We start from the raw sequence: 22,041 nt of genomic DNA, 5'->3' as shown, positions 1-22,041 counted from the left end.
TCATTATTGGCATTACTTTATAGCCCCCAAGATATCTGTTGCTATGAGTTGTGTAAAATGGGAGGAACAAACTCCAGAGGAAATATTGCGACTTCAGCGTGCCATTGGCAGCATGGTAAGGCATCTATTTCAATCTAATAGTGTGGGATGAAAATCACTTTTTTGGATATTTTGAATGAGGACTCAACTGTGCATAACTAGATTCAGGAATATGTTAAATGTAAACAAAAGATTGACTTGTTTTCATAATCAAGTTCTTGTAAGTCAACTTCTTAAATCTCACATATTATGATAAATGTATTCAAATTGTAGCATATGTTTGTCTTTTCAAACACTTGGATTCAGTTACTCATTTTTTGCTGGTTCAATGTCAGGTTTCCTATTAAAAATCTTTTAAAGGTCACATAAAGGCATAGTCTAAAATGTGAACTTCTAGAAAACAGTCTCTCTGGATATTCTGAATATCCCTTACAGTTCTTAGTAAACTTAAATCTTCATCAGTAATAACATTTCAAAAACATTTGGGGGATCCAAAAGATGGGAGTTTTCTAAGTGAAAATATGAAATGAAAAACAGTTTATACAGGATGTCACAGAAGTTTTATTGTAGTTTTAAGCTATAAAAATATTTTAGTTATTAAAAACTTAAAACTGCAGTAAGATTTCTAGGACATTCTAATTTTTTCAGTGGGTGAGTAGAGAAAAATTAATAATAATAGATAACATTTAAATAACACTTGAAGGTTTGAAAACATAAGTGTGTGTGTGTGTGTGTGTGTGTGTGTAAGTAATTTGACTCACACACTAGCCCTGTAAGGTTTGGGTTTTTTTTTTTTTTTACTATTTTGATCATCATTTTACAGATGAAGAAACTGAGGCTGAAAAGCTAAGTAATTTTCTCAGATTCACATAGCTATTAAGATCTGAGACGGGATTGGAATTTGGTTTTTCTGAATTACATGTCTGTTACTCTATCCACTGCACCAGTGATATCAAACTCAAACAGAAATGGGCAGGTACATATTGACTTAAAAAACCACATATTAGCACTATCTATATTCTATTCTATTTTTATTTATTTTGTTAAACATTTCTCAGTTACATTTTAATCTGGGCAGCACTCCTGACCTCTCTATATTATACCACCTAGCCTAGCTGCTAAAGGGCAGAATGATGACTAATTCTTTCAAAGTGTGAAAGTTTTTTGTAGAAATAGCTGTTATAAAAAGTTGCTCTGATCCATAGTGGAGTCCTTTCTCTGGGGGTATCCTGTGGGGGGAAAAGAGCTGAATGACCACTCACTACATTGAGATTGGGTATCAGTTGGAATAAATGCTTCTGAGTTCCATTCTAACGCAGAGATTCTCAGATCTCTTTCCAGCTATAAAGTTGCTACACCCAACAACTCACATGTCAGAGAACTGGGCACTGAAGTATTTCTATTTTGCTTGGTTAGTCCTGAGGATGATGAAATGGAACTCTAGTCTTCTTCCTTTGGCATGCTTGTGTGGCTACATTAGTGGAAGTTTCAGGCCAGTGGCTGAACTAACAGCATCTTGTAGCTGAGTGTGTTCCACTTCAGTGGGAGAGACGTTCCACAAGAATATTCACTCTCCAGTTGGTGGGATTTCTCTTTCCCTGTCAGAGGATAGGTATTATCCTTTCCCCAGCCAATGTGCTGGAGGGTCAGAGGGAGCTCTCTTTCACACTGACTGCTCTCTCACATGGCTGAAGTCAGCTTTCAAGATTCAATTTCTAGGGTGCATCAGTATTAAAGGAACTTTACAGGCAGGCCCAGGGAGGCCTAATTAACTATACTCCCCTAAGATATCAAGTATCTTGCCTTAGATAGTGCTTGACGGGTCTCCATGCTTCACCAGCCAACTCTTCAAAGTAGGTGGTGCTCCTTGAGAGGAATAAAGTAGTGAGAATGAATAGCCCAGCATCTTACTAAAGCGGGGAGGGAAAGTGAAACAAGTATTTATTAGATCTTTTGCTTTTCAAATAGCTTTGTTTTACTTCAATTCCTAAGTGTTTTCAGAAACTTAAAATTTCTAAAACCTTAATGAATTCTTTTGTGTTATATAGAAGGAACCCTAAAGGCTGTTTTTTAAACCTTAAAATCTTAGCTCCATAGTGTGGGAAAGTTAATTCATTGTATTCTTTTAAAAAAGAAGTATTTTTTTTGTGCCTTAAAGAAATCTGTATTTTTTTAACTTTAAGATTTTTTTTTAACAGAACAAAGAATTTATCTTTCAAACGCTAAATTAGAACAGGTGGCAGAGGGACCCAAAGCTGTTTTATGGCATGTGTTTCTCCACATGCTCTTTTTACCACCTGCTTCCTGGCATGAAACAGATTTAGGGCCTTTGGCCACCTGTTCTGATTCCGTATACTTGAGAGATAAAATTTTTCTCGTATGTTCTTTTAAATCCTAGAAATAAGCCAAAGAATGTATTAATGTACACAATTAGTACAGTGCCCATAAATAACACTCATCACCTTGTCCTTTTCATAGTAAATGTTCAATAAATGCTTGTTGATAATTACTTTTCCTGAATGGGGTCTTATATATCTGTCCCATAACCCATCTCCTTGTTTTAAAGAAGGACTGGCTACATTTATAACGTATTCAAAAAGACTTAGGCAACATTAAGATTAACTCTCCATTTCCTTTTAAAAGAAGTAGAACTGGTTAACATCTAATGATTGATGTTTAGAAGTTTTGGTGCAATGTAGTCCTTCTAAATACTTATTTTTTATTCATTTTCAGATTCCACTGCAGACACTCTGGATGGGTAACACCATTAAACTTCTAGATTTGGTGGAAGCTAATAGTCCAGGACTTGCTGGTACTAACTTTTAAATAATTAAAATAAAAGTGTTTCCACTTGGTAACCTAACTGAAAATGTATTGTTTTATCTCAGGTCAGACTTGCCTGAAATGTAATTCCTATAGGAAACTCAAGTTTAGTTAGGCAAAATCTCATTCATCAGACAGAGTTGTTACAAGCATTTTCCTTGGAGTGTACAAGTGGTCTAGTAATTTTATCCTGGTAAATGGCATAAATGAAAGTCCATGGACACCTTATTGAATAATTTTTTGTTGGGGAGGGCTCTTCAGCCATAGATTGTATAATCCTACTGTCCTTAAGTTCAGGCTAGTTCCAGACCTATGAGTATATTCCCAATATTTCAGTCTGGGATGGGCCTCATTTGATATTTGGACATAGATAGGAGAGGATCAACTAAGAGATATCGTCAGGGTTCAAAACCCTGCCATATTTTTTTTTCCACAAGTCAGTAATTATATCAAAAAAGGGTCAGGTAACACTTTCAGATTTACTTCTTAACCCGGTCACTAATTATATGTATATATTCATATTTTTTTCAACTAATTATATTTTTAATAAGAGATTCATTCTCTTTTGTATTAGAAAACTTCTGATTACATTAATGAATTACACAAGACCCAGACTTTCCAATATTAGTGTATTACATGGAACTTTGGGAAAACACTGAGAGTTTTTCATCCAGCAATTCTGTTTAGTTTTGAATCTACCCTAAAGATCATTTTAAAAACTTTTCTCCTCGTTTTCATTAAGCAGCCACCAACCTAAAAGAGTATTGCTTCTCTTTTTCTCTCTTTTCTTTTTCAGATCAGAAATTAACAGGACAGTCTGCTCTTCCAGGAACTATAATATACCACAAACAGTCACAAACACTCTTGGTTTGTTGCAAGGTATAGTTTTCTTTACTTTGTTTTATTTCATTTGTTTAGTGTTTTGGATATTTTGCTTGCTCATATACTGCACAGACTTGCTTATCCCTTGGTTATAGCAAATAGTTTTAGACAGTAAAGAAACTTCAATTTTCTTCAAACCATTTATTCTTAAACATAATTTGTTAAGTGGTATTAACTAATGAGGTTTAGTTGAACACTCAGTGCTAAATGAAAATCTGAAAGGATGTGCAACAGCAGAAAATGTAATAAACATTTTGAAAATTCCCTTTATGTAATGCCCTGTGTAAAGTTAGGGCCCCATCCCACCCCCCTCTAGTTGAGGCTCAGCATACCTTTTGCCTGGACTATTGGTCTTCTAATTTCTTTATCTAATTCTAGGCTCTCCCCTCTCCAATCTATCTTCCTTCTAGATTTCCAGTAAAAATATATTCCATGTTCAGAAGCCTTTAGTAGCTAGGATTCACTATAAACTACTTACTTTGACATTTTAGACACTCCATCATTTGACTCCCACCTGCCTTTGCAACATTATTTCACATTACTCCCTTCATAGACTCCATTTTGCAACCAAAATGAACTGTTGTTCCCCCAAATCAGCATTCCATCTTTCAGCTCTGCATTTCTGCAAGCTGTCCCGATCGCCTGGAAAGGTACTTCCTATCTCTGCCTCTCAGACTGCTTATCATCCTTCAAAATAAGCTTATGTGCTACCATCTTTTGGGGGGAATTCTTCCTGGGGACCTTTCCAGTTATAAGTAATTAGATTATTTTGTAATTTCTTTACATGTCTATTCACTAATAGAAAGTGAGCTCTCACAGGGCAGGACAGATATTTTTTATTTTTCATTAAAAGCAAATAAACAACAATTAAAAAAAAAAACACCTTTACCTTCCATGTTAGAATCAATCCTAAGTATTGGTGCCATGGCAAAAGAGTTGTAAGGGCAAGGCAATTGGGGTTAAGTGACTTGCCCAGGATCACATAGGTAGGAAGTGTCTGGGGTTGTTAAGATTAAAAATTAGTTTCTCTGCTACAAGTATTATATTTTATGAGGTTTATTAAAGATTAAGAAATAAAGAAAAATACAAAATAAAAAAGCACGTGCCTAGGAGGGCCAAAAGGCCCATTCAATTTCACTTACTCTACATCTTGAGAGACATGTATGCTTGGAAGCGGAAGCAGGGAGAGAGCGCAAGTACTCAGAGAGCCCCTTTAAATAATAATTTGTGATCTCGCACTCAGGTGAGATTCAGGGAGATTATAGGGCAATCTGGGAACTAGCAAGGAGATTCTTCTGGAGATTGAAGTCTGGGGTTCAAATCTCCATTTTACAGGGTCACATTTGAACTCAGAACCTTCTATCTCCAGACCTGATTCTCTATCCTCTGAGCCTCTGGGGCAGCTATTTTTGTAAATTTTGTCTTTGTATCCCCAGCACCTCTCACAGTGTGTTGCATATAGTATATATAATAAAATTTTGTTGAATTGTATATTGAGTGCACAAATGAGTAAGGCCTTGCCCTCAAGAAGTTTAAAATTATGTTTTTTGTGATACCTAAAGAAGTGATGATGTTTAATAATTTAAGTGCTTCCTCTGGTTGGAAAAAAGAGGTGATTTTTTAAAAAATTCCTGTCATACAACTTTAGTTCCATAGCACAAAATGTTATCATTTTGACATCTGTACCCATTGTATTTCTGATTGACATTCTTACTTAGGTGGAGCCATGATTCCTGGATGTTTTAAGACACAGTTAGGTTAGTTAGGCTCAGATATGAATCTGACATGGTTGCCCTGAGAGATTGTTTGCTTGGAATTTTTTACTCCATAATTATTATTTTTGATCTCTCTTTAATTAAAATATGCTTCCTCTTAATTTTGACTATGCTTTTTCCTTTATCTGTGTCTTGGTTTAATGTTTTTTATTCTGTATGTCATGTGTACGTATTCTGTTTTTGTACCTGTCTGCTGCCTTAATAAGCTCATCTAGGCTAGAACTATTTATGTACATGGCCTGCAGGATGTCGGGCTGTGCCTTACATGGTTAGGCACTAAGGAAGTAATTGTTTTTAAGCATATCTGTCCAAATAAGCTTTGCTTTTGTACTTTGACTGCCTATTCTGACTGCCTTGTCTCTTATCAACCTCTCTGCAGGGTGGCTGGATTGGGGTACGGTCAATTATTTTCAAGAAAAAACTTACAGCTACTGATTTCTACAATGGTTATTTGCACCTTTGGTTCCAGCAGAATTCCCAAGCCCAGCTGGAGGAGTGCAGATTTCGAACTCTCAACCTTACAGAAAGGGAACATGAGAAAAAACCTGAATTGTTGCTATGCAACAGTGCACTGAGTATTTAGGGGAAAGATGGACAAAAACCTATCTGTAACTTAAGAACTACCATTTACAAGGAATTACCACTCATTTGCTGAAGGCAGCACTGTTCTGAGAAGCGATGATTTGCTACTTCAGATTTTAAAATGGTCAATAGCTTCCTCTGTTCAAAATAACCTTGTCTACTTTAATGGCTAAGGTAATTGGCTAATAAATGTATTTTTGTTTTATTCAGGAGTAAATAAAACTGAATACTATTGCAAAATGGATAAAATTATCTTTCCAAGGATATCTGCAGATCACTTAAATGTTTATGGATATGTGTGCCATTGTTTGTTTGTAAAATGAATTTTTGAAAATCGAATGATTTCTTCCTTAAGTTGTTTTATACTTTCAGAGGCAATTCTTTAATTCTCTTTCTCTTTGATCATTAATAGTGAACGTGAAATTTCTCTCCCCTCTCCCATCTCCATCTTTTTATCAGGTAATAATAAGCAAACATTTAAATACATGAGGAAAGTCATTCACTGAGAGATTATTTCTTTGTGAATCCTCTTATAAAATAGGAAAATCCTATAATATGAATGATTATGGATCATTAATTTGTCAAATTTAAAGATTTTTGACCTATTCTTTTTAAAAAATCTATTTTGCCTGCAGGAATGGCATGGAAAGAGCTTCATTACCTTTTGGATTTCTTGTGGTAACATCATCCACTTTCCAGATTTCCTTTGCTGAGTTCACATTAGAGAAGAAATCTTATTTCCCAATCAAAGTTCTCCCTATAGAGAATTTTCTCTTTGTACCTATTTACTTGGTGAGGTATGCTCCCAAATGAAGATGGACCCTTAGATAGATTGTGCCTTCGAGGGTTAAATTTCCAGACTGGTGCTTCTTTGAAAGTGTTTGCTAGATACCCCCCACTAAAAGACCTACTGAAATAATGAAATACAAGGCCACACAGTTGGTGGCTGGAAGCAGAACCCAAATGTTCTGACTCCAGCACAGTGCTCTTTCTACTGGCAAAATGGATCTTTTTTTTTTTAAAACCCTTACGTTCTGTCTTGGAATCAATACTGTGTATTGGCTTCAAGGCAGAAGAGTGTAAGGGCTAGGCAATGGGGGTCAAGTGACTTGCCCAGGGTCACACAGCTGGGAAGTGTCTGAGGCCAGATTTGAACCCAAGACCTCCCATCTCTAGGCCTGGCTCTCAATCCACTGAGCTACCCAGCTGCCCCCCACAATTGATTTTTTAATAAAGTAGCACAAATTATAATGGTAAGTATCACAACCTGTATTTTTCTGAAGTGAGGCATTATATTAAAAAAAATCATAAATAAGTTCTCTGTCCTAAAATGACCTTAAATCTAAAAAGAGAAATTGAACAAATACTGTCTATCTAGGGCTATAAAAACAAATGACTAAAAAGTTAAAAGTTATAGTATGCACTTGTATTATATATTGTGAATGAGAGGAAAGAATAAAAAAGTAAATGATTAGACTAATATCAAGTTACTAAAGTGCAAAATTCAAACTCTAGCAAAGTTCTAAAAACAATTTGGCCAAGAAGGAATAGGGAAGAAGTTACATTAACTACATATTTACATTTAATAAGACCACGGGTTTCAAGCAAAGCTGAAATGTTATGGAAGAAGTCATTGCATCTTACCAAGCGATCCAGCATGCTCCCTTATTGTCAGAGAACAATCCCTCAAACTGTTAACTCCCTTGAAATGATGCTTAATCAGAAGCTCCCCACCAGGAGGGAAGGCCAACTATCATCACACACTCTACATTCTGTCTTAAGCCTGAAGAAAATTAATTACCCAAATTGTAAGTGAATTGTAGGTACTGAATTGAACAGGTCCTGGAGCCATCTAGTCAGAATAATTTCTGTAGGCCCAAGTGATACACCAGCCTTTGCCCATTTCACTCTTGCATAGTTGTCATTGTTAGGAAATGTTTCCTTATATTAAACATAAATTTCTCTCTGCAATTTCCATCTATTCCTAGTTTTGCCTTCTGGTGCCAAGGAGAACAAGTTCAACATCTCTCACGGCAGCCCTTTGACTTTTGAAGGAAGCTCTAATAAATGGCTTTCTCAGGCTTTTCTTCTGTCCAAGTGAGAAATTCTGAGATGAAGCCGCAAGCACGATCCATTTATGAGCAGGGTTAGGAATTGCCAGTGAATGGGATCGGTGAGCTTTCCCTGACCAGGGACCCCAAGTTAGGGATGATAGAAGCTTTTATAGGGATTAATGGAGCAAGAGCAACATGGTGTGTCTTCTGATTGACTCATGCTTTGATGAGAGGTGGGATGACTGCCATCTTGGCTTCTCATGTCTCACTGGGAGATGAGATCAGTTCTTAGATGATTGGAGTAATTCTCGGGTGATGGGATGGGCCGGCAGGGGACTAGTCTACAGCCAATGGGAGTTGCAACAGTTTTAAATTGGCCTTCAGATAATCAAGTTTCTCTACAATGTGGGCGATGGGTGAAGTTACACAGGAAGGGGTACAAGCCACAAGAATAGAATTGTGTTTCAAATGACCTGAGGTTACCTGAGAGCAAGAGGTTACAAGAGCAAGGAATTTAGGCCTGTATTGCAAAGGAGAATATTAAATCTATGTTAGTTTCATCTTTTTTTAACCTCTATTCTCTGTTCCAGTAATGACTCTAAGAGAGAAGGGCAAAGGCTGGGTAATAGAGGTTAAGTGACTTGCCCAGGGTCACATAGCTAGGAATTGTCCTGACTCCAGGATTGGCATTCTTCATCATGCCGCCTAGCTGCACAAAATGAAATGAGAATCAGTTTTCAGTTTGACATTTGTCTAGGTTAAATATCCTTCATTTCATCAGCCAATCCACATATGGCATGTCAAGGCCCTTCACAATCCTGTTCATGGCCCTTTTTTTCTAGTCTCCAGTTTTTTCATAATTTTCATGAACTGTGCCCCTCCCCCTCCAAACTCTGTGACATTCCAGATGTGACTTGACTGGGGCACCTGTCGATTTAGGCTTCTTCCACTAGCCCTCTTGGTTACCATATCATATAGCAATCAGCTTGTAGTCCACCAGAACCTGCTGTCCTTTTTCAGACAAACTGCTGTCTTGCTATACTCTCCATCTTGTACTTGCCAAAGGAATTTTTTTTAACCCAAGGGTAAGAGTTGACATTTATCCCTGTTAAATTTTATTTTGCTCTATTTTGGCCCGTTGTTCTAGCCTGCCAAGGTCTTTCTGAATTTTATCATCCATCCAGTGTTTTAGTTATCACTTCCCCCTATCTCAGGGCAGCTAGGTGACTCAGTGGATAGAGCACCTGGCCTTTAGTCAGAAAGATCTGAGTTCAAATATGATCTCGTATACTAGATGTGAATGTTAGTTTGTGTTTGCCTCAGTTTCCTCATCTGAAAATGTAGGTAATCATAGTATCAATCTTGCATCAAATGGGATAACATTTTAAAAGCACCTTAGCACAGGGCCAGGCAGTTATTACAATATAAGTCTTAGTTCTTATTTTTACATATATAATCCGCAAGATAGATAAGAATGCCATCTATGCCTTTAAAACACTGATTAAAATATTAAGTCACACTGAGCCAAGTATATACCCCTGGGGTATCCAGAGACCTTCCAGGTTGATACTGAGCCATTAATGAGTGCTCTTTGCATCTAAGCTTTGTTGTTTGGTCTTTCTCAACTCTTTGGGACCCCATGGGCCATAGCTGGTGAGGCTTTCTTGGCAAGGATCCTGGGAGTGGTTTGCTATCCTTTTGTCAGTCAATCAGAGGTAAAGTGACTTCCCCAAATTTATTACAATTTTTAGAGCATAAAAATCATCCTTTCCTCTGGAGATCAGTACTAGCCTTATGGTAAGGAGCCCAGTAAACTTAAGAAATACAAGCACACTTCAGAATATTTTCTTTGAGGACACATTTCAAGGGTATTTTTGTCACTTTATATCCTTTATATTTTAGGTATACTTAATTTTAATTTTTTCTATTATTTCTCTTCCTAAAAAGTTTTTTTTTTTTAAGTTTTAATATCCTACTTTTTTAGCCAGTGAACTTGGATTGCTGGGTAATTTTATTCAATGTAGTTCTGCCTTATCATTTGAATTTGCATAGAGTTCAACAGACAAAATCTGTACTAGAACCCAGGTCTCCTGGCTTTTATTCTACACGTCTAAAGTTATTCATTTAATTAGGAACAAAGTCGGGGCTGTGTTTTCAAATGCAGAGAGTTTGTAGTGAGGTGCTTCTACTCATGCAAGTCAGCACATTCTCTATAACTTCTAGTATCAGAGAGTTGTGTAGAGCACCGTGAAATGATATCTATCAGAGATTTGACTTGAATCCAGCCTGCTATCCATTCTCTATCCATTATCCAGTGAGTATTTTTGTCCGGCCATCAGAGGTGCAGTGACTTAATGGATAATCTCCATCCATTCTTCATCTCTATGCCCCTTGGGTTTCAGTGGGTCTCTGCATACCCCCCATTCAATATGAAAGTAAATACATTCTTGAGTTCACCATGCCTCCAAACATAAGAAATGAAATAGATTGATTTCAGTAGGATAATGCCATCATTTGTCAAATGTTCCCTGGACTTCCTTCATAAACTCACATCCCAGTTGGAGACTATCTGTGTTATGTCATCCTACTTCTCTATTCATCGTAATTAACTGTAATATAGTCGCTTTTATAATGTTTTGTCCTATATACATCCTTGTTAAATAGCACTAACTTAGGGCAGACTATAGAACAACTATCCAATTTCTTTTTTTAGCTCTATAGCTTCTGAATTTTTCATGATCTCCATGGCACAATGTACATGCAAATGAAAACTGCAAACTTACTTCATGTGATACAAATTGGCAAAGAGGATAAAAAGGTCACGAGCATTGGAGGGATTATGAAAAGACAGGCAGACTAACAAATACACTGTTGGAGCTGTGAATTGGCTGAACCATTCTGGAAGACAATTGACTCAGCAATCCCACAACTGGACATACATTCCCAACAAGGTAAGAAACAAACCAGAAAGAAGGGCCCTATATAGCTATTGATCTTTACATACCCTTTAATTCTGAAGTAATACTACCAGGTCTGTATCCCAAAGAGATTAAAAAAAAAAAGGAAAAAGATCCGTTTGTACAAAAATACTTAGAGCAGCTCTTTTTGTGGTGGCAAAGAATTGGAAATTAAGGGAATGGCAATCAATTGAGGAACGGCTGAACAAGTTGTGGTATGCAATTATAATGGAATATTGTGCTATTAAAATGATGAGCATATGCTCTCAGAAAAACCTGGAAAAGATTTATATGATCTTATACAAAGGGAAGTGAGCAGAACCAGAAGACTACACAGTAACAGCAATCTTGTAGGATGATCCACTTCGAAGGACTTAGCTATTAGTCACTCTTAGCTATTGTCAGCAATACAATGATCCAAGACAATTTCAAAGGACCCATAATGAGAAATGTTATCCTCTCCAGAGAAAGAACTGATATGAAGTCTGAATACAAATTGAAGCATACTATTTTTTCACTTTTTTTTTTTGCTGTTTTTCATTTTGGTCTGTTTTCTTTCACAACATAATATGGAAACATGTTTTGTGCAATTGCACATTTATAACATGTCAAATTTCTTTCCAACTCAGGGAGTGGGGAGGGAAAGACAGAAATTGGGACTCAGAATTTTTTTTTAATTAAAAAAATTTTTAATTGTTTTTATATGCAATTGGGGGAAAATAAAATATTATGTAAAAATATGATTATACCAATATAAGTGAAAATTGAATAATTGAAATGGTTACAGATACTGTAATATAATACACCCTTCCCTCCTCTTGACAGAGAGGCAAGGGTGTAAGAGCACAACATTACATATGTTGTCAGATGCAGTCACTGGGCTAATGATTGTCTTTGCTTAACTCTTTTGTTACAAGAGATCAATATTGGGGGGCAGGGAAGGCAGGGTGTGGTGGGTTGGTTTATCTAGAAATTACTCTTGTAAAAATAAAAGCCAGCAGTAAAACATTTTTTTCCCTAATACTCCTCCCCCCAACCATTGTGTTTGTACAAACCAGATTTGTTTTTGGCAATGGAGAAATTGGCATTAGTATTTGTCTCAGGTCTCTTGACATAATGTAATTTCATAACACTGCAGTTGTTTGCCTTCCTGGGAATCTTTCAGATGGTGACAGCTTTAAATTGAGATCCCTCCTTTTTTAGAAAACCAGGTTTTTTTGTTGGTTTGTTTCCTTTTGTCTTTCAGGCACCCATTTAGCATGAAGTTTTACTGTATGTGGGGTTGGCAATAACACTTATTACTTTGGAAGTTCTGAGAATCCATAGTGTTATTTGTTAAAAGCATAATTCATGGACATTCTGGTTTTCGACTGAGTTTCTAACAGATGACAGTATTGTGAGAGCCATCTGGTGGACCCTATCCACAACAGCTGCCAGCCTTCTTACTATTAAATCAACAGTGAGTGGTTTTTTTGTACCCCAGCCATGCAGGCTCCTTGCGCTTAAGTGGGCTTCTCTTTTGAAAAGTATGCACAAACAGTTGTGAATTAGGGGCAGCTGGAAAACGTACAGATAATAAATGTAGCTTATTCTTGTAAAGAATTGGAAAATATGCCTACCATTTGTTGTTGCATAATTAGAAATACAAATGTTAGCATTTCAGTGGTATCTGTTTCAGGGATATACAATCAAATTATTCATTATGCATTTGGTGAAATGTTATCATAAATATTACAATGGTAAAAGACAAGGAAAGTTTTTAAGAGTTAGAGAAACAGAGACAGAGATATGGCTTGGTAAGTTTGCTGGCAGAAGGGGTGGGAAACACTGGAGATTTAGGTTTTACCAACCATAGGCTCTATCCTATCATCATTATGGTATCAGCATGAGAGAATTTTAGAATGATTTGTAATTATAATACAAGATCGGCCCTAGAAAGACGTTGAGAAAATGTATGTCCTTTGCAGATGTGGGAACTCTGAATATAGTCTTAAAAACATTGGCAGATGCAGTTACTGGGTTACCTGATTTTCCTGAACTTTTTCCCCCCTCTTTATTCATTATTCTTTTTTTTTTTTAAGCCTCACCTTCCATCTTAGAATCAATACTGTGTATTGGTTCTAAGACAGAAGAGTGGTAAGGGCTAGGCAATGGGGGTCAAGTGACTTGCCCAGGGTCACACAGCTAGGAAGTATCTGAGGGTAGATTTGAATTCAGGACCTCCCATCTCTGGGCCTGGCTCTCCATCCACTGAGCCACCCAGCTGCCCCCATTATTCATTATTCTTGATGTAAGCTTGGCTCATTAAGGGCAGGGGAGATACATTAAAGTAGTTAAAGTCAAAGAAGTTTTAGAAAATAGAACTTTCTAGCTGTAAGAAAAATCTGATTATCTCATAAAGTAGTAGATAATAATAGTTCACATTTGTATGTGAACTATTAGTTTATAGTCTTTTTTTTTTTCAAATAACCCTTTACTATAGGTAGGGCGAATTATAGATGTGGAAGCTGTGGCCCGCACTGATTAAGTGATGTGCCTAAGGTCACATTTCTAGTAAGTGTGGGAGCTGGGACCTAATTCCAGCCTGAAAGGCTAAATCTTTGTTCTGGATACTGTGCCCAAGACTGTATTAGCTTTGGGGGGCTGCCAAGTCCTAGGTCCACTGTAGATGAACTGTTGTCTAACAATGACTCCCTAACCTTGTACTCCTATAGTTAAATTAAACTTTATCCTATTCCGCTTGGCCTATCATTTTATTTTAAAAGTTTTTTTACTTACATATCTCAATATCCCTTCCAGAGACTCAAAATTTTTAAAAAGAGGAAAAATTTCAACCAAACCAACATTTTTTAAAAGTTTGCCATTATATGCAATGTACCACAAGGGGTTTGAGTTGGGTGGTGCCTTTTGTACCCCTTCTTTGGGCCCAAATTTGGTCATTATCATTACATAGTATTCAACTTCTATTTTGCTGTTTACTTTTTTCATTTTCTTTATGGGGTAACAAAGTATATAATGTTCCTAGTTGTTTCAATTTATAAAATTTTAAATGTCCTCCTATGCTTCTCCATGATCATCAAATTTATTTTATAGCACAATAATATTTTATTACACTCATCAAATTAGCATTTATTTTATTTTTAAAAGGTTTTATTTTTATTTTTTTTCTGCCATATGAAGAAACTTTCTGACAATTGTTTTTGACATTTTAAAATTCAGATTTTTCTCTCCCCCTGCAGTGAATAATAATCTAAGTTATACCCATATTTTTATGTAATACATATTTCCATATGGCTCATGTCATGATAGAAGGCACATCTCACACACATAATAGAAATCTCATGAAGGAAATATAGTGGGATATAGTATGCTTTGCTTTGTACTCAGATTCTAACATTTCCTTCTTTGGTTGTGGATCTGAGTCCTTTGTGGTTATCTTGGAGACTTGCTTTGCTGAGCATGGTTATGACCTTTGCAGTTGATCACTGTATAATATTTTTGTTACTGTATACATTTTTCTTCTAGTTCTGCTCCATTTACTTTTCATCAATTTGTACAAATCCAGGTTTTTATGAACTCATCCTATTTATGGCACAATAATATTCCATTCCATTCCAATAGTATACCACAACTTGTTCAGCTATTCCCCAAGTGACAGACATGCCCTCAATTTCCAATCTTTACTACTACAAAAGGAGCTGCTACAAATATTTCAGTATAGGTAGTTGGTCCTTTTCCCTTATCTCTGATCTCTTTAGGCTACAGACCCTGTAGTGGTATTCAGCATTTATTTATTAAGCACTTCTTAGGTGCCAGATACTGTACTAAGTTCTGGAGACACAAAGAAAGGCAAAAAAACAGGTCCTTCTCTCAAGGAGCTCAGTCTAGTGGGGAAGACAATGAGCAAATAGCTGTGTACAAACAAAATATGTTGAGGATAAATAAAAAGGGGAGGGGCTAAGAATATGGAGGATAAGAAAAAACTTCTTGCCGAAGATGGGATTATAGGGGGCTGCTGGGTAGCTCAGTGGATTGAGAGTCGGGCCTAGAGATGGGAGGTCCTGGGTTCAAATGTGGCCTCAGACACTTCCCAGCTGTGTGACCCTGGGCAAGTCACTTGACCCCCATTGCCTAGCCCTTACCACTCTTCTGCCTTGGAGCCAATACACAGTATGGACTCCAAGACAGAAGGTAAAGGTTTAAAAAAAAAAAAAGAAGATAGGACTCTAGCTAAGGCTTGAAAGATAAGGAGGAGAAAGGGATGGAGATAAGGAAGGAGAGAGTTCCAGATGTGGGAGGAGAGCCAGTGAAAATGCATAGTCAGGAGACAGCATATCTGAACAATGAACAACAAGGTGGCCAGTGTTGCTTGATGAAAGAATGAGGTACAGAATGAGGTATAAGAAAACTGAAAGTGAAGAAGGGTCAGGTTATGAAAGGCTTCAAATGCCAAAACAAAGCATTTTATAGTTTACCCTGTAAATAATAAGGAATTACTGGGTTTCAGTGAATGGGATGGGAGGTGATATAGTCAAGCCTGTGCTTTAGTAAGATCAGTTTGAGAGTCTAGTGTACGAAGGACTGGAGCTGAGTAAGAGGTAAGGCAAAGGACCAGCCAGTAGGGACTGCAGTAAATCCAGTCCTGAGATGATGAGGACCAGTACCAAGGGGGTGGCAGTATTAGGAGGGAAGGGGGCACATATGAAAGATGTTAACATGGCAGAAATGACAGGATTTAGCAACTGATTGGAGAGACAAAGTGAGGAGTAAAGGGCAAGACTCATAACTAGGGTAATGTTAGAGAAAGTGAAGGAATGTTTAGGAAAAAATTTTAGACATGTTGAGTTTAAGATATCTACAAGCTCTCTAAATGGAGATGTCTAATAAGAAGTTAGAAATGTGAAACTAGGGGGCAGCTGGGTAGCTCAATGGATTGAGAGCCAGGCCTAGAGATGGGAGGTCCTAAGTTCAAATCTGGCCTCAGACACTTCCCAGCTGGGTGACCCTGGGCAAGTCACTTGACCCCCATTGCCTAGCCCTTACCACTCTTCTGCCTTGGAACCAATACACAGTATGGACTCCAAGACAGAAGGTAAGGGTTTAAAAAAAAAAAGAAATGTGAAACTAGAGGTCAGGTCTGGACAAACAGATGTGAGGAACATCTTAATAGAAATAATATCATGGAAGCTGAGAAGATCACCAAGGTAGATAGTATAGAGCAGTGATGGCGAACCTATGGCATGGTGTCAAAGATGGCATCAGAGTGCTTGCTCTCTGTGGGAACTCAGCCACCCTCCCTCCCCAATCCCCACCCCCAGAATTCATTACTAGAAAGGCAGAGGGATTCTGTTGAGCTGCTTTCTCCCTCTCCACCCTGCAGGATGACATTTTTTTTTCTTCATATCTCCTGTTCCTCTGCCTAGCAGCCCAATGGGAGTACACAGGGGATAAGGTGGGCAGCTCACAGGTGGCAGAGCTGGATGGGAGCAGAGCACTGGGCTCATTCCCCTCCCTTTTTCTACACTTGAAGCTGATATATTCCTTATTTCACCTGCCCAGCAGCCCAGTGGGAGTGCTTCATTCCTCCTCTGTGTGGGGTGGGGACAGGGACAAGCACTGGGTCTGGGGGTAGGACCCAAAACTCAATCTCTAAAAGGTTCTCCATTACTAGTATAGAGCAAAAAAAGAGGACCCATCTTTTCTTTTCTTTTTTTAACTTTTAAACATAATTTTATTTGGTCAATTTCAAAAATTATTCATTAAATACAAAAACCATTTTCTTTTCCTCCCTCCCCTCCCGCCACCCCTCCCATAGCCGATGCCTGATTCCACTGGGTATCACATATGTCCTTGATCCGAACCCATTTCCATGTTGTTGGTATTTGCACTAGGATGTTCATTTAGAGTCTACAACCCCAATCATATCCCCTCGGCCCCTGTAGTTAAGCAGTTGCCTTTCTTAGGCGTTTTTGTTCCCACAGTTTGTCCTCTGCTTGTGGATAGTGTTTTTTCTCATAGATCCCTGCAGGTTGTTCAGGGACATTGTATTGACACTAATGGGGAAGTCCATTATGTTCTATCGTACCACAGTGTATCAGTCTCTGTATACAATGTTCTCCTGGTTCTGCTCCTTTAGCTCTGCATCACTTCCTGGAGGTTGTTCCAGGCCCCATGGAATTCCTCCACTTTGTTATTCCTTTGAACACAATAGTATTCCATCACCAACATATACCACAATTTGTTCAGCCATTTCCCAATTGTAGGGCATCCCCTCATTTTCCAGTTTTTTGCCACCACAAAGAACATAGCTATGAATATTCTTGTACAAGTCTTTTTCCTTATAATCTCTTTGGGGGTACAAACCCAGCAGTACTATGGCTGGATCAAAGGGCAGACAGTCTTTTATCACCCTTTGGGCATAGTTCCAAATTGCCCTCCAGAATGGTTGGATCAATTCACAACTCCACCGGCAATGAATTGATGTCCCGACTTTGCCATATCCTCTCCAACATTCACTACTTTCCATTGCTGTCATGTTAGTCAATCTGCTAGGAGTGAGGTGGTATCTCAGAGTTGTTTTGATTCGAATCTCTCTGATTATCAGAGATTTAGAATGCTTTTTCATGTGCTTATTAATAGTTTTGGTGTTTTTAACTGAAAACTGCCTATTCATGTCCTTTGCCCATTTATCAATTGGAGAATGGCTTGGTTTTTTGTACAATTGACTTAGCTCTTTATAAATTTGAGTAATTAAACCTTTGTCAGAGGTTTTTGTTATGAAGATTGTTTCCCAATTTGTTGCTTCCCTTCTGATTTTAGTTACATTGGTTTTGTTTGTACAAAAACTTTTTAATTTGATGTAGTCAAAATTATTCATTTTACATTTTGTGACTCTTTATAAGTCTTGCTTGGTTTTAAAATCTTTCCCTTTCCAAAGGTCTGACATGTATATTATTCTATGTTCACATAAGTTATTTATTGTTTCCTTCTTTACATTCAAGTCATTCACCCATTCTGAGTTTATCTTGGTGTAGGGTGTGAGAGGTTGATCCAAACCTAATCTCTCCCACACTGTTTTCCAATTTTCCCAGCAGTTTTAATCAAATAGCAGATTTTTGTCCCAAAAGCTGGGGTCTTTGAGTTTGTCATTGACTGTCTTGCTGAGGTCACTTACCCCAAGTCTATTCCACTGATCCTCCTTTCTGTCTCTTAGCCAGTACCAAATTGTTTTGATGACCACTGCTTTATAATATAGTTTGAGATCTGGGACTGCAAGGCCACCTTCCTTTGTGTTTTTTTTTCATTATTTTCCTGGATATCCTTGATCTTTTGTTCTTCCAAATGAACTTTGTTATGGTTTTTTCTAGTTCAGTAAAAAAGTTTTTTGGAAGTTTAATGGGTATGGCACTAAATAGATAAGTTTGGGTAGGATGGTCATTTTTATTATATTAGCTCATCCTACCCATGAGCAGTTAATGTTTTTCCAATTGTTCAAATCTAGTTTTAGTTGTGTGGAAAGTGTTTTGTAGTTGTGTTCATATAGTTCCTATGTTTATCTCAGTAGATAGATTCCTAAGTATTTTATATTGTTTAAGGTGATTTGAATGGGATTTCTCTTTCTATTTCCTGCTTCTGAGATGTGTTGGAGATATATAGAAATGCTGATGACTTATGTGGGTTTATTTTGTATCCTGCAGCTTTGCTAAAGTTGTTGATTATTTCCACTAGCTTTTTAGTTGATTCTCTAGGATTCATTAAGTAGACCATCATGTCATCCGCAAAGAATGATAGCTTGGTCTCCTCATTGCCAATTTTAATATCCTCGATTTCTTTTTCTTCTCTAATTGCTACTGCTAGTGTTTCTAGTACAATGTTGAATAATAAAGGGGCATCCTTGTTTCACTCCTGATCTTATTGGGAATGCATCTAGTTTATCCCCATTGCAGATGATGTTTGCTGATGGTTTTAGATAAATACTGTTTATTATTTTTAGGAAAGATCCTTCTATTCCTATACTTTCTAGTGTTTTCAATAGGAATGAGTGTTGTATTTTATCAAAGGCTTTTTCTGCATCTATTGAGATAATCATGTGATTTTTGTTGGTTTGCTTGTTGATATGGTCAATTATATGGATGGTTTTCCTGATACTGAACCACCTTGCATTCCTGATATAAATCCCACCTGATCAAAGTGAATAACCCTCGTGATGACTTGCTGGAGTCTTTTTGTTAATATCCTGTTTAAGATTTTTGCATGTATGCTCATTAAGGAGATTGGTCTGTAATTTTCTTTCTCCATTTTTGGCCTGCCTGGCTTTGGGATCAGTACCATATTTGTGTCATAAAATGAATTTGGTAGAATTCCCTCTTTGCTTATTATGTCAAATAGTTTGTATAGTATTGGGATTAGCTGTTCTTTGAATGTTTGATAGAATTCACTTGTGAATCCATCAGGCCCTGGGGATTTTTTCTTTGGGAGTTCTTTGATGGCCTGTTCAATTTCTTTTTCTGATATGGGATTGTTTAAGAATTTTATTTCTTCTTCTGTTAATCTAGGCAATTTATATTTTTGTAAATATTCATCCATATCACCTAGATTGGCATATTTATTGCCATATAATTGGGCAAAATAGTTTTTAATGATTGCCTTAATTTCCTCGAGGTGAGTTCTCCCTTTCCATCCCTAATATTTTAATTTGATTTTCTTCTTTCCTCTTTTTTATTAGATTGACCAATATTTTGTCCATTTTGTTTGTTTTTTTCAAAATACCAGCTTCTAGTCTTATTTATTAGTTCAATAGTTCTATCACTTTGAATTTTATTAATTTCTCCCTTAATTTTTAGGATCTCTAATTTGGTTTTCTTCTGGGGGTTTTTAATTTGTTCGCTTTCAAGTTTTTTGATTTGCATGTCCAATTCATTGATCTCTGCCCTTCCTAATTTGTTAATATATGAACTCAAGGATATAAATTTTACCTGAGTACTGCTTTGGCTGCATCCCATAGAGTTTGAAAGGATGTCTCATTGTTGTCATTTTCTTCAATGAAATTATTGTTTCTATTATTTGTTCTCTGACTAGTCGATTTTGGAGAGTCATATTATTTAATTTCCAATTAATTTTTGATTTAGCTCTCCATGTACCCTTACTGATCATTATTTTTATTGCCTTATGATTTGAAAGGGTTGCATTTATTATTTCTGCTTTTCTGCAGCTGTATGCCATGTTTTTATGACCTAGTATATGGTCAATCTTTGTGAATGTGCCATGTGCTGCTGAAAAGAAGGTGTATTCCTTTTTGTCCCTATTTATTTTTCTCCATATATCTACTAACTCTAATTTTTCTAAGATTTCATTCACCTCTTTTACCTCTTTCTTATTTATTTTTTATTTGATTTATCTAAATTTGATAGTGGTAGGTTCAGGTCTCCCACTAGTATAGTTTTACTATTTCCTCCTTCAATTCTACTAGTTTCTCCATTAGAAATTTGGGTGCTATACCATTTGGTGCAAACATGTTGATTAGTGATATTTCCTCATTATCTCTACTCCCTTTTATCAGGATGTATTTACCTTCCCTATCCCTTTTAGTCAGGTCTATTTTTACTTTGGCTTTGTCTGATATAATGATTGCAACTCCTGCCTTCTTTCTGTCAGTTGAGGCCCAATAGGTCTTGCTCCACCCTTTAATTCTGATCTTGTGAGTATCTACTCGCCTCATGTGTGTTTCTGGTAGACAACATATGGTAGGATTCTGGATTCTAATCCACTTTCCTATTCGTCTACCTTTTATGGGTGAGTTCATCCCATTCATGTTCAAAGTTATGATTGTCACTTTTGAATTCCTTAGCATTTTGATATCCTCTCCTGGTTCTGACCTTTCTTCTTTTGCTATATCCTTTTAAACCAGGGGTTTACTGTTAATCAATCCCCCTAATCCTCTCCCTTGATATGCTTCCCTTTCTGGCCCCTCCCTTTTTGTTTTCTTCTTGTTTTTTTAGAGTCTGTTAAGTCCCCTCCTCCCTCTCCTTCCCTCCCTTTTTTTTTGAGCTCCCTAACCCCTACCCCCCTTAGTTTTCCCTTCTTCCTTACCCTGTAGGATAAGATAGACTTCAAGATCCCAATGGATCTACATGCTCTTCCCTCCCAGAGTTGATTTCACTGAGAGTAATATTCGAGTATTACATATTAGCACTCTCTTCCTCTCCCTCTAGTAAGAATATTCTTCCTCTCCCCTTCCCGTGTGTATCTTTGTGTGACAAAGATTATTCTGTTTATTTTATTTCTTCAGGTATCTCTTAGTACCATCATTGATTCCCCCTCACTCTTTTTTTCATATCATTTTATAGCCTTTAATGCCCTCATCTTTTCCTATGAATGATTATTCTATTTACTATAATAATGAAAACATTTTTGAGAGTTACAAATAACATTTTCCTCATATGTTAATATATATAATTTGATCTAGTTGTAGCCCTTAAAGAAGAGAATTTGAATAAAAAACAAGAAAAAAAAACATTTTTCTCCTTTTCCCTCTCTTTCATATTTACCTTTTCATGTTTCTCTTGATCTTTGTGTTTGGATATCAAACTTTCCACTTACTTCTGGTCTTTTTCTTACAAATACTTGGAAATCTTCTATTTTATTGAATGCCCATACTTTCCCCTGGAAGTATAGTCAGTTTTGATGGATAGGTGATTCTTGGTTGAAGACCCAGTTCCCTTGCCTTTCTGAATAGCATGTTCCAGGCTTTGAGGTCTTTTAGTGTTGAAGCTGTCAGGTCTTTTGTGATCCTGATTGGTCCTCCTTTGTATCTGAATTTTTTTCTTTTTGGCTTCTTTTAGGGATTGTCTCCTTAGCTTGAAAGCTCTGGAATTTGACAATTACATTTCTGGAAGTTGTTTTTGGGGGGTTTAGTGTAGAGGGTGTTCT

At 36.9% G+C, this 22,041-nt stretch overlaps 2 protein-coding genes across 2 annotated transcripts in view; both read left to right on the top strand.

Moving 5' to 3' along the window:
- Positions 1-6,341, top strand: part of MTFMT (mitochondrial methionyl-tRNA formyltransferase) — a 29,143-nt gene extending 22,802 nt beyond the window's left edge. The window contains exons 6-9 of the mRNA XM_001375281.5: positions 24-115; positions 2,773-2,851; positions 3,659-3,741; positions 5,899-6,341. Coding sequence (XP_001375318.3) covers positions 24-115; positions 2,773-2,851; positions 3,659-3,741; positions 5,899-6,102 — 458 coding nt within the window. The 3' untranslated portion in view covers positions 6,103-6,341. The remainder of the gene's footprint in view (positions 1-23; positions 116-2,772; positions 2,852-3,658; positions 3,742-5,898) is intronic.
- A 4,743-nt stretch (positions 6,342-11,084) lies between these two features.
- Positions 11,085-22,041, top strand: part of SPG21 (SPG21 abhydrolase domain containing, maspardin) — a 35,668-nt gene continuing 24,711 nt past the window's right edge. The window contains exon 1 of the mRNA XM_056808501.1: positions 11,085-11,106. The gene's annotated coding sequence lies outside the window, so the exon portion shown is untranslated. The remainder of the gene's footprint in view (positions 11,107-22,041) is intronic.

The sequence above is a fragment of the Monodelphis domestica genome, chromosome 1 (genome assembly GCF_027887165.1).
Source record: "Monodelphis domestica isolate mMonDom1 chromosome 1, mMonDom1.pri, whole genome shotgun sequence".
Lineage (NCBI taxonomy): Eukaryota > Metazoa > Chordata > Mammalia > Didelphimorphia > Didelphidae > Monodelphis > Monodelphis domestica.
This window is presented reverse-complemented; position numbering and strand designations above follow the sequence as displayed.